Consider the following 12,049-nt stretch of genomic DNA (forward strand, 5'->3'; position numbering starts at 1 on the left):
GTACAAACCGTAGAAAATGAGAACCTGAAGTGGAGAAACCCATGTATGCAGACTCTGCCGAGGGAGGGATGGGTACTCCTGCCCTGAAACAGAACTATATCTAGAGCAAGTGGGATGGAAGCGAGAGAAGGGAAACTACAGGGCAGACCCTAACTAAGGGCAATAATTCACTGGGGTTTGAGTTAGGCTACCAAGAAAAATGTTGAATCTCTTGAGTAAAAAGAATAGTGTAAAAATAAAGAGTAAAATCACTGGTCAGATGTATGGGATAATTCAGTAGCACTTTCCCTCTAAATACTAGTCTGAAATTTTGGTAAGCATAGAAATGCTGCCTCTGTGCTCCTCTTGTGCCAAGAAAAAGCTTCAGATGCATGGGGGTCCTCTAGCTGATCATAAGCCTATGCCTCAGTTTCCTCTTTCTCCTCCCTCAACTTAAGCACTTGCTGGCATCCCAGGGGAATATTAAGCTAGACACAAGAGTGCAGGCAAGTTTTTGAAACCTGTGTGCGTCATCTCTAGCCTAAGAAATGAATGTGGCTCACACTCTTGTGCTTGAAACAAATGGCTTGACCTCTGTCTTTTGAATTGCAGTGCATGCAGGAGATGGGGAACGGAAAGGCAAACCGTCTGTATGAAGCCTACCTGCCAGAGAACTTCAGGCGACCTCAGACAGATCAGCATCCTTTTTTGTACCTTGCTACTGGAGGATAATAGAGACTTTTAATCTTGTGTAGAAGGCTTAGCAGCAAGGAGGGCCGCTGCCCTAATCTTTGTGTGCGTGTGTGTCAGCCATGAAAAAGGCTTCCCAGCCAGCCGCCCTCAGTTCAGTGCTTCAGATTTGTTACGTTACAGCTCTCCATGGGAAAGCTCTCAAAAGGATCACTCCTAAGCCATGGAGTGTGAGAACTAAGTAAAGCCAAATGGTTACAACTGTAAGTCCTGGCATGAAATGCCTTGTCGGTTCCGTAGTAAATTGAAAGGCCGACTGTCAAACGGGCCCTACAGAAGCTAGTGGGAGCTGAAAGTGTGCTGTGTGTCTTCTTAAAAATAAGACTAAATACTTTTTTAATTACAGAAGGGTACAGCAGGAGTCTAGTGATGATTAAGCTAATGAGAAACAGGATTGCTGTCCAGTGCCGAGCTAGTAATGTAAAAGGAAGCTTAGTTGCCTTGCGTTGAAATGACTGCTGTCTTGTGTAATGTTGTTAAATGTTGCTTTGGCAGAAGTATGCTACTAAATGATAGTAAGACAAATACTTAGGTAATATAATTTGATAATAGTTACTGTACCATCCTGCTTAACAAATGGTATGACCTTGCCTCCTAGCCTGACCTACCTCCTCTTTGTATTGTGTGTGATGTCCATCAGGCTAGCTTACTGGGCTGCGGCTGCCTGTAAAATAGAGCAAAAAAATGGTTCACTTGTTTTAATCTTAAACCAGCTCTAGGAATCCCAGCCACATATTACAGGAGCCTGTCTTAATATTAATGTTGCCTTAAAGGAATGAAAAAGAGCTACTGCTGGAATAGCTTTCTTGAATAGCATTGTTTTGTGGTTGCAAGGTGCTTTTCTAGGGCTGTTTGACTCTGTGTACTCGTATAGCTTCCACTCTTGAATGATTCCTCTTTAACAAGCCTCTTGCAGAGCTGTGGAGGGCTTCATTCGGGATAAATATGAAAAGAAGAAATACATGGACCGAAGTATCGATGTCGGCGTTTTCAGGGTTAGTGTCTAAATACCTTCACTTGCATAAAAGAAGCTTTGAAGATGCATCTTTCCTTGTTTGATTCTGAATTGATAACTTTGTCAGGTGGCAGACATACAGGACTAGTGTTTATTTGCTTAACAGTTTGAACATTTTACTTAATAGTGACACTGCTGAAAACACAGATTTCTTGAAAGTGTTGTAGTGGCATCATACACCCTTCTCCAAAGGGAGAGTGTATCTAGGTCATTTGTTTGTTGACTGTTTTTATTATGGGCGTAAAACTATTGTGTGAATGTGCTGAAAACCGATTGTAATCTCTCATGCAAAGCACTAGGGAAACCTGTTTGTTTGCAAATGGGGAAGTGATGTTTACAAGGCAAACAAGATGTTCTTATCAGTTAGTGTGAAAACTGTGTGGAAAACTAGAACTTTGTCTTTCAACTTTCTCCCAATGCTGTCAACTGCAACTTCCCCTTCTGTCTGCCTTGATTACAGAAAGAAAAGGATGACAAATGGAAGAGGAGTGGTGAGCCAGCATCAGAAAAGAAACTGGAGCCCGTAATCTTTGAGAGAGTGAAAATGGTAAAAACCAACATTGTTGTGAGTCTGTTGTGAAGGACTGATTTGGAAAGGGAGGTTTCTTTAAGCAGGGTAGGGGTAATACAATACCGATCGAGACTTTCCTGGTCTCTGATCAAGTGAAGAAATTGATGCCTCAAATAAATCACTAGCTTGATGATTCGCAGTCCTGTTTCTCATCTACAACAGTAGTCAGGATCTAGCAGTTAAGGAAAGGGGAAACTTTTTTTTTCCCCCCCCAAATTTTGGAAATTCTGAATGTCTTCTACCATCCCTGTCTCCTGAACCTGGATTGTTAACTGCCCCCTCTTCCCTTTCCAATCTAGCAGCAGGGCTTATCCCTGTGCAGTTGAAGCCCTGTGAGGGTAAATTATAAGCGGGCAACAAGAAACATCGTTTTTTGTTGGACCTAATTTCCAAATGGAGTGCCCGGCATGGTACATCTCTCTTATCTTCAAGAGTGATAGATTCCATCTCCCTTCAATTAAAGAGAAGGCAAGAACAGACTAATTGGGTATATCCAGGTCTGCACTATGCCTTCAGGAATAAATACCTTTTCTTCCTACCCTGCCATGCCAATGTCAGCAACTGCTTGAATCCTGGACTGTGTTCAGGATACACCAGCCACAGCTTATGTTGATGATAAAACCTAAACTGGCTTTTAATCCCATCAAGGGGATTGTGGACCAGTCCAGCTGAGGGAGAGCTGTCTCTGCAGAAAAAAATGAACTTGCATCTATTTTTACTTCTAACTGACCTGATAAATCTGTCAAATCATCTGCAGCTCATTAAGTGCCCGAATACCTAGTTACAGAACTACTGCTGAGGGCTGGCTTTTCAAACGAAGCTGGATGATGCTTGTAAAACATGCAGGGCTGTAAATGGAGTTTCTTGTGATGTGAAGCTTGACTGGATCAGCTGCAAGAGAGGAAGAGCAAGGTTGTGCGCTGAGACCAGCTATGCTTAGGAAGCCTTTGCAGTCTGATCCCTTCTTCCATGATGGGACTGATCTACTACCTTGCTGAGGGTCACTTAAAAGTGCCTCATGTGACAACATGAATACCTCTGCCATGCTTCATAGCAGAAGGAGCAAATGTGTGACATTCCCTTTACATGGCTAATTCTATATAAGCTATATGGGACTGATCCAGCAGTCCTAGGAAAGCCTGTTGAGTCTGCAGTGGTTAAAGTCACACTCCTGACATTCCTCTTCGGGTATCCGGTTTTGGGCTTGTGGCTTCGGTCCTTACAGAGGTTGGCAGACCAGAGTTTGGAAGCCCACTCAGTTTGAACTGGATCAATACAGTGTTAAGGCTTTTTTGAGTTTGATCTCTATTACTTTACCCAAATAAGAGCAAGTTTTGAATCGGTGAAAGGCTTTTGATGTCTGACTGTCTTATCTTGTTTTGATTTAAGCCTCAAAAGAAAGAAGAAATGCAACAAGCCAGGAAAAGTCCCCCGAAATCAACAGAACCTGTAGTGGACTTGTTGGGACTTGGTAAGGGAGCCCTTAAAGAGCATTTTATAGCCCCCTTGGAAAGTGCTGAATCTTTTAGAGAGATTCTCAGTGTAATACTCTGTGGCCTGGAGGCTGCCCCTTCACCGTCTCAAATGCCCTCTAACTTCTCTTCTCTTTTAAAAATCCTTTGAGGTAAGTAGGACAAACATGTGCCTCCAGAAACAAGGGTGACCGCTTGTGTTGCATGCTTGTTTGAAGGCTTTTCTAATGCAAAGCTAGAGATTATCTGACTGGAGGGTCTGACACTAATGATGCAGGGAAGGCCACTCTTAATGGTGATCTCTCATAAGCGTTTTGATACACATGCATGGGGTTGTATTTGCAGCCTGCTGAGGTGCGTGCCTCTAGGGAGATGAGTGCCACTGTAGGCTAGTGTATCCTCTGAGAGCTCTTGACCATAGTTAGGCTGAGCCCTGCGTTATCATAATGAATCTTAGCGACTTTTATTAAATCTACATAATGCAGTCTTGCTGCTCAATCGTAGTCTGGCAGATGCTAGTTCTCATTTTATCAGTGTGGGGTGAAGGCAGAGGCCTCCATGCCAAGTGGCAGGCTGTACTGAGTCCTTCTTGTCTCTCTCTTGGTCATTTGGGATCCTTTCCTGAGATCATTTGTAGATAAGGGGTGAGCAAAATTACAGCCTGCCAGCTGATTGGCTCTGACTTATAGGGGGTGCCCACCAGTTGGTTGGATCCAGCCTGTGGTGCTCTGCATGGGGCTGAGCCCGACACAGGGCAGCCCACACCTTGCTCCAGCTCGTGTCTGCCAGTCCTGGGCTGGACCAGGGCATGCAACTTCCAGCAAGGCTACTTCTGGTGCAGCTTCAGCCACGCAGGTGCTGCTTAGCTCCCCTCGCCTCCATCAGCAGCTCCTGCTGCGCCACTCCAGGCAGAGTGGGCAACTCCCACCCCAGCGCGTGGGGCTCTGGCTCCATCTTCCACCCACCTGGCATGGGTGGCTGGGAAGATGGGAGGCAGCCTGGAACTTCAGCAGAGTGGCTCCTGCCCCAGCGTGCAGGGCTCCATCTCCAGCTCTGGGGTTGGAGCTGCCCAGCTGAGCTGCTGGCTGCTTTCCACCTACTTGGCTGCCCATGACTGGTGGGTGGAAGGCAGCCTGGAGCTGGAGCCCTGTGTGCTAGGGCAGGAGCTACCCAGCTGAAGCTCCTAGGTTCCTTGCACCCACTCGGCAGCCCAGCACAGGCGGTCGAGCGGGTGGAAGTCAGCTGGGAGCTGGAGCCCCGTGTGCTGGGGCAGGAGTTTCCTGGCTAGTTTCCACCCACTCAGCCACCCACACCTGGGTGGGCTGTGGCTGGGAGGCAGGGGCATGCAGGGGACGGATTCGATTCCTGCCTAGCCTGCTCCCGAGCCCTGCTCCCCACCCTCCTGCAGCCCCATCCCACATAGTATTGGTTAATTGTTGTGGGGGGGCAGGGGTGCTGACCCAGACCCCCAACTCGTCAGAACTCCCTGTGTGGTCCCCCCGGCCCAAATAATTGCTCACCCCTGTTGCAGATGTTAAGCTGACATCTGGGTTGCCTTCTTATTAAAAAAATCTAAGTGGCCTGGAAAACCTAAAAATGTTAAAATATTCAGTGAACAAGTAACTTTCTATTTTGAGGCATGTAACTGCCATTGGGGTCCTGGGTCTCTGATCCCAAACAGAGCACTTTCACCCTTAATGTTTGCACTATCTTAAGCTAGTTCATAGTTCTAAGTGTTTCCAGCTTACCTTTTTGGACTGCTTTAGCACAAAGTGCTCTTGGCTGACACACTGTGATGCTGCAAGTCAATGCTTCCATGATTATTACACAGTTCAGAGGCTGAGTTGTGAAACACTGCCAGGGAAAGATGCTTATGCGTACTAGTCCCTCTGCAAATGAGTAATGGAACTACCATTCCTGAAGCACGCTGGTGGGTTTTGCTTCAACAACTAGTGCAGCTCGAGCACTGCAGCAAAACCTTTCCGTGGCTTCCCCCACGCGGTGCCTGTGCCATAGTATGTGTGCACTGTACTTGCTTCCACCAGCTCGGGCAGCTCTCAAGGCTGACGGGGGAAGGTGGAGTTGGCTCTCAAAACAGTGAGCATTGCCTAAAATAACTGGCAGCTCAAGCAACTGAGCTGAGAGCCTCAATCCCTAATGGCTGCACACTGGCTTTGTGCCCAGCCAAATAATCCAGTCAAGCTAGGGGTATTGGTGGTCTCTGATACCTTCCCCCTGTAACCTTCTCTTTTCCCAGATGCTCCTGTGACCAACACTGTTCCAAATGGCAGGCCTAGCAGTTTAGAAAAGGATCTTGACCTCTTTGCCTCTGTGGGATCAAACTCTGTCTCTGACTCCAGAAAGGTGAGGGGGTGGGATGTGACGTTCCTCAAACACAGCTAGATTCCTAGTGGGGTTGTATGTTGGGATCAGCCTACTGCACTCTCATTTTCACCCCCAGGTCGTTGGTTCCATGCCAACAGCTGGAAGTGCTGGGTCTGTTCCTGAAAACCTGAATTTGTTTCCTGAGCCAGGGAGCAAGGTGGAGGAGACAGGAAAGAAACAGCTCTCCAAGGACTCCATCCTTTCTCTCTATGGTTCCCAGACACCTCAGATGCCCGCTCAAGGTACTGTACATCCTAAGGAGAGGAAAGGTTGTGCTGGCTGGGGTGTTTCGAGCAATGCACCGTAACCGAACAAACTGCTCTGAAATGTGTCTAGTGCCACACCTTGGATTCATGTGGTCCCTTTTACAATGGATGTGGGCACCTCCTTGACTCGAGTATCAAATGTGCTGCTCATGGGATGGGCCTTCTAAAGGGGCCTGATGCAATGCTGGGTGAGTTTGGCCTTCTGCTCCCTACTACTGAGACAAAGCACAAGAAAACTGAGTACAATCAAGTGGGAGGGCACGTGGTGGACAGCTCCAGGTTCTTCCTTGCCACTCACGTCCCTGTCCTCTTTGCAGGTGCAATGTTCATGGCCCCTGCTCAGGTGACGTACCCTGCAGCCGCGTACAGTGGTTTTCCAGGCGTCACTCCACCCAGCAACATGATGGGAGGCATGATGGCACCGCCCGTAGGAATGATGCCACAGCCTGGCACTGCAGGGATGGTGACTCCTATGGCCATACCAGCTGGATATGTAGGTGGCATGCAGGCAGCCGTCATCGGTGTTCCCAACGGCATGATGGCCACGCAGCAAGCTGGGTATGTAGCGGGCATGGCAGCAGTACCACAGCCAGTGTATGGCGTGCAACCAGCACAGCAGCTGCAGTGGAACCTAGCTCAGGTGAGAGGGTCGTCATCATCTCATGATCTGGGGGCTTAAACATTTCTTTCACCAAAGCATCTGGCACATAATCTGATTCTGCCAGTGGCATGGAAAGAAGATGTTCCTACTTGGAGATGGGCAGCTTCTTTGGAGTGTGAGTAAGATGCTGACAGCCTGGAATAAACATGGGTGTCCTGGCACTTAGTCTAGAGACTGGACCAGGCTGTTTCTGCTCAGATTTCTCTGATAGGATGTGAAGTCGGTTGGCTTTTTCAGCAGGTAACAGCTCTTTTGCTGCCTGGAGCAAATGTACAGGCAACACTGGAATAGAAATATGCATGTTTTTCTAATCTCTAGGAAAGTTTATCCACATGGAACTTACTTTAATGGAGCCCAGTTATGGATGAGAACGTGTTGTGATTGATCGTGGCCTAACTGCTGTAATGAGGGAGATGACATACAATCTGTACCTCTATGGCGGGGATGGAGTAGATCAGCCCAACCTATTTATGTGGGGGGTTACCCAAACAGTCTGGTAAGCAGGGGCAAAATAGCAGGAGACATTACTTGAGTAGACTGAGTTGCTGCTGTAGATAAGCCAGCTTAACTAGCCTATGTTGATGCTCGTAGCTCTGATGCCTATTTCCAGGCTTATCAGTTTGCCAGAGCTTGTAAAACGAACACCTGCAGAAGCAACGTGCGTGGCTGATTCTTCCCGTTTAAAGTCTATTGCTGCATTGCATCTGTCACTTGGAATAGGCTCAGAAAGGGGTGATACTCCCGTATTGGTATAATTAGACTGGGACTTGGTCTGGGTATAGCAGTTCGCTGAGCCTGTGTAATTGGATTGAAAGTAACTCAGTCTAGCCTCCCTGGGCACCTAGGAAATGAGATTGTACTGCTTTGATTTTAGCCTTGCTTTGTAGCAAAATCTCCATTAAATCGAGCACTCGCAGCTAATTTTCCTGCAGATGGGGGGGGCTAGATTCCTTCATTGTCCTTGGGTTGCACTGCTTTCCCCATTTGCCTCTGGAAGGCACATGCCTGGTAAAGCACTGTTGCATCTACTTGATGCGAACATGTGCCATAGTACTTTGATTGCATAGCAGGTTGTGCCCCACTGATGTAGCTTGCTCGGCTGTTCCACTGCAGTCTTAGCAGTTGTATCAGTGCAGCTGATGAAAGCAAGGGGTGCTGCTTCTCACTGCCCACACCCAATGCCTCCACGGTCCTGTGCAGCTGTTAGCTGCAGCTGTGTGTGACCCCCTGCCCCCTGAACTGTTTTGCAAACCCTCATTTCTGCGAGGGTGGGAGGGAGGCTAGGAACCCGACCTGCGAAAAACCCAAGTTCTGCTGCACCGCAGGTCAGCGGCATTAAGCGCGTGCTTGAAGCCCAAGCACGTACCAAAGTACTGTTCTAGGCTGGAAGCCTCGACTCGTGTCTGATTGGTATTGGAATGGCTTCCCTGACTGACCTGGCCTTGATTTGTCTCCTCTCCTCCTCCTCAGATGACCCAGCAGATGGCTGGGATGAACTTTTATGGCGCTAATGGCATGATGGGATATGGACAGTCAATGGGCGGAGGAAGTGCCCAGGGAAGCAATCAAACCCTCAGCACTCAGATGTGGAAATAACCCCCCCTGCGTTCTGACCACTTCTCTGCCTTCGTTTTTTTTGTTTTTGTTTTTAACTGCTCCATGAGACATTCAGGGTTTTGGGGGTTTTTTTTCCCTTTCTGATGCTCTGCTCAGCCTGAGCCTCTCTTTCCATAACTGAGACCCATCTCTGCCTTGTTTGCTGTCAATGCTACAGCGAAACCTCAGTGGCCAGAACACCACTTGCAGCTCCCCTGCACTCTGCACAGTCAATGCACACTCGGAGGGGCCATCTCTTCCCCCTTGAGCACACGCACGCAGCTTCACTAATGCTTCTGGGATCGTCTCTGCAGTCAGAGAAAAGGACATCCTGGAGAAATTGTGACTGAAGTAGTGGATTGAGTATTTAGTACTGTCTGCACTTACAGGCCTTTTTAGAGATCACTTAAGCAGCGGTACTAGGTGGGAGAGGGGGCAGGTCGCTAATGAGCCTTTATTTGGTGCTGAGGAACGGGATTTTAATACAGCCCAAACCCTAAGGGGCAAGAGAGTCTTGCCACACCTGCGTTTTTCTTTTCCTTGCTGTGGAGTTGTCTGGAGCCGAGGCCTTGCTGGGCTTGGCTGGTCAACCTTCATTGGAACCAAAGTCACTTTTGAAGGCCCCTGCTGTGAGCAAGCGGGATCTCCCACGGCGCGGGGCACAAACCGTTTGGAATGTGAAACTTGCACTTCTTCAGAGTGGCTTTTTTTTTTCCCCTGTCTAATCTGTGGTGGTGATGTATTTAAAATGAGCAAGCAAACTTTTAATGAACTAACCAAGAGAATTTACTTTATCAAGGGCCAAGAGCTTGTCGTAAAGCTTTTTCTTACACTTTAAAAAGTGATTCTGATATCCTAATTTATACTTTTTCATATTGCTTTGTTTTGTTTTGTTCCTATGTAAGCCCAGTTCCTGGCTATCTCCTGACCTTCTGGTCTCTAAGTATAGAAAAGTGGGTGTGTCAGACTTTTTTTTTTCTTTCTATCACATCCACATCCCTAGAAAACATTTGCTTGAAAGACTTCATCAGTGTGAAATAGAAAAAAAGTGAGAAGCTCTCGGTTTACTTTATCCTGTGTATATGTAAATTCCTTAATAAAATATTGCAGTGAAACATCAGCTGACTTCATAACCTTGTTTTGCTTTCTGCCTATTTCATTCCAGGTCTGAGGTGCAGGTGAGACGGCGAGTTAATCATGTAGGCGCACGGTTTGGATTCATAGTTGATTAGTTCAATCTCCTTTTTATTCTTCAGTGGGGATATAACCAGGTTGTACACTGTATTCTAGTCCGGAAATTTATCTGAAGGCCCTGTGCTATAACTTTGTCTAGCTGTGTAACATCATATGTTAACCAGAGCTGTCAGTTAATTCACACAGGGTTTGCCCTTTTAGTTGAGAGAATAATTATTCTAACTATAAGAGTGTTCTGATTATTTTGGGGGGTTTGTTTTTTTTGATAGCAAATCAAGCAGGACTTGGAAACCTGGTAGACACAGTGGACCTGCTCAAACTGCAGCAAGTTACAAAGCTCTAGCTCCATTCTCCTGATCGGTGTTTTGATCCAGAACTGAATTCAAACAGTTTTTGTGATGATGCAGTGGAAGAATGGCTAGTCCAGCATGTAAAACTCAAACTCTCTACTTCATTTGTTAATAGGGTGCTAAACATCTAACTGATGTATATAGGCTCTGGAAAAGTGCCCTCCTAAACTTCTTCAGAGGACAGGTACTGCAGGACTGGGGACTGGCAATGTCCTGACTCTTACTATGAAGAATTTTTTTTTTTTTTTTTCCCCAGTGCAAGTGTGTTGGGTTTGAAAGCATCTACTGCTATAACAAAGCTGGCATAGTGGACAGGAGAGGAGTGATCTAATATAAGTCAAATCCTGCTCATGCAGTACTGCCTCATTAAGGAGGGTACCCCTTTTGGCTCTTATAGGAAAACTATTTCAAATGGTTACCTTCTGCTAAATCCTGCATCCCTACCAAGCACGGGGTGATGAAGGCATGTACCTTGGTAAGAATAGCTTTTGCTGTGTTAACTGCCTAACAACAGTTTTAGGCCTTGTAGCTCAGGTTAACCGATGACTGCATCGCAGTCTTCCCAGGCTCTAATCAACTTGATGCATGCCTTTGACCTTGGCCATTCCTCTGCTACATTATGCTTTCTTCCCCATCCACCCCCAATCCCCTGCCTTCTCAGTCATGCAAAGCCCTTCACTTGTCGTGTGGGGTCAGAGGTGGAATGTCTTGCATAAGAAATATTCTGCAATCCAAGCACAGGACAAGCGAGCAGTTTTCAAACTGACTTTTAATCGTCTTTACTTGCTGCCCGAATACTGTACATGCAGGTAGAAGCCAATGAAGAATGTGAACATCTCGCTCTTTGTTTTTGTTTAGTTTCTCCTTGGAAAATTGGCTAAGAATATCTTACAAAATAGCGTGCACCCTCCCGAGTCATCAAGTCTTGCTGCATATAAACCACAAATATACAAGGAGTTTTACGTTAGGAAAGACCACGCACATATATAAAACATTACATAGCACAGGTAGAAAATTGCCATTTGCTTTTGAAATCTACTATTTTTCTCAAGTACCCATCACAAGCCCATCCCTGTGTCTCCAACCATGGAATGGGAGTGAGAATAATTCACCCCTTCTGTGATGATTTTTCCCTTGTCTAATGTCAAGTTGTTTGTTTCTGAATCTGTCATTAAGCCAAGAAGCTTATTTCAGAATGGAAAACGAGGGACATAAGAGCTCCATCAATAAAAGCAGCCAGACCTGACCTGTACTAGCTAAACTGCTTTCTTCCCTGCAGGATAAATGCCCATCCCAACCCTGAAGTACACCGGTGCTGTTACAGATGTTAACTGCTCTCCTTTTGACTTTTCAAATGGAAAAGTTTATAAAGCTTGCTAAAGACCGTAAGCACCTCTGGTATCTGCTGCTGAATTGAGTAGAACTAACACATCTCTACTATTTAAGTTTTGTACTTACGGGAATTTGAGGCATTTCTGTTGCTGGGGGTCCAATTTCCCTCTTAACTACTGTTTCAAATCGAGGGAAGGTAGTGGTTTTGGCTGGCTTAATTAGTTTGGAGCAAGGGCCATGCAATCTGTTACAACAGAAGCACCTTCAGTTCAAACAGCTGGAAGGCTGCAGCAATCCAGTTAGCTTAAAAATACTCATCTTGCTTTTGGCTTCCCAAAAGGGAGCTTAGCTCTAGGAACTGAGCTGCTCCTGGTCATTCATGCCTGGCTGCGCAGCATTAGGCTTCCAGCAGATCTTCAGGAGCTGCCCAAACACTTGCTGAACATTGGACCCAAAGATGTCCTTCCTGCTCAGGTGT

General features: G+C 46.5%; 1 protein-coding gene across 1 annotated transcript in view; it reads left to right on the forward strand.

Moving 5' to 3' along the window:
- Positions 1–9,815, forward strand: part of SMAP2 (small ArfGAP2) — a 32,679-nt gene extending 22,864 nt beyond the window's left edge. The window contains exons 3-10 of the mRNA XM_019547778.1: positions 592–677; positions 1,646–1,724; positions 2,205–2,291; positions 3,705–3,786; positions 6,045–6,151; positions 6,249–6,414; positions 6,756–7,078; positions 8,570–9,815. Of these exons, the coding sequence (XP_019403323.1) occupies positions 592–677; positions 1,646–1,724; positions 2,205–2,291; positions 3,705–3,786; positions 6,045–6,151; positions 6,249–6,414; positions 6,756–7,078; positions 8,570–8,695 (1,056 nt within the window). The 3' untranslated portion in view covers positions 8,696–9,815. The remainder of the gene's footprint in view (positions 1–591; positions 678–1,645; positions 1,725–2,204; positions 2,292–3,704; positions 3,787–6,044; positions 6,152–6,248; positions 6,415–6,755; positions 7,079–8,569) is intronic.
- The last annotated feature ends 2,234 nt before the right edge of the window (positions 9,816–12,049 follow it).

This window comes from Crocodylus porosus, unplaced genomic scaffold (genome assembly GCF_001723895.1).
Source record: "Crocodylus porosus isolate Cpor-Errol unplaced genomic scaffold, CroPor_comp1, whole genome shotgun sequence".
Taxonomy (NCBI): domain Eukaryota; kingdom Metazoa; phylum Chordata; order Crocodylia; family Crocodylidae; genus Crocodylus; species Crocodylus porosus.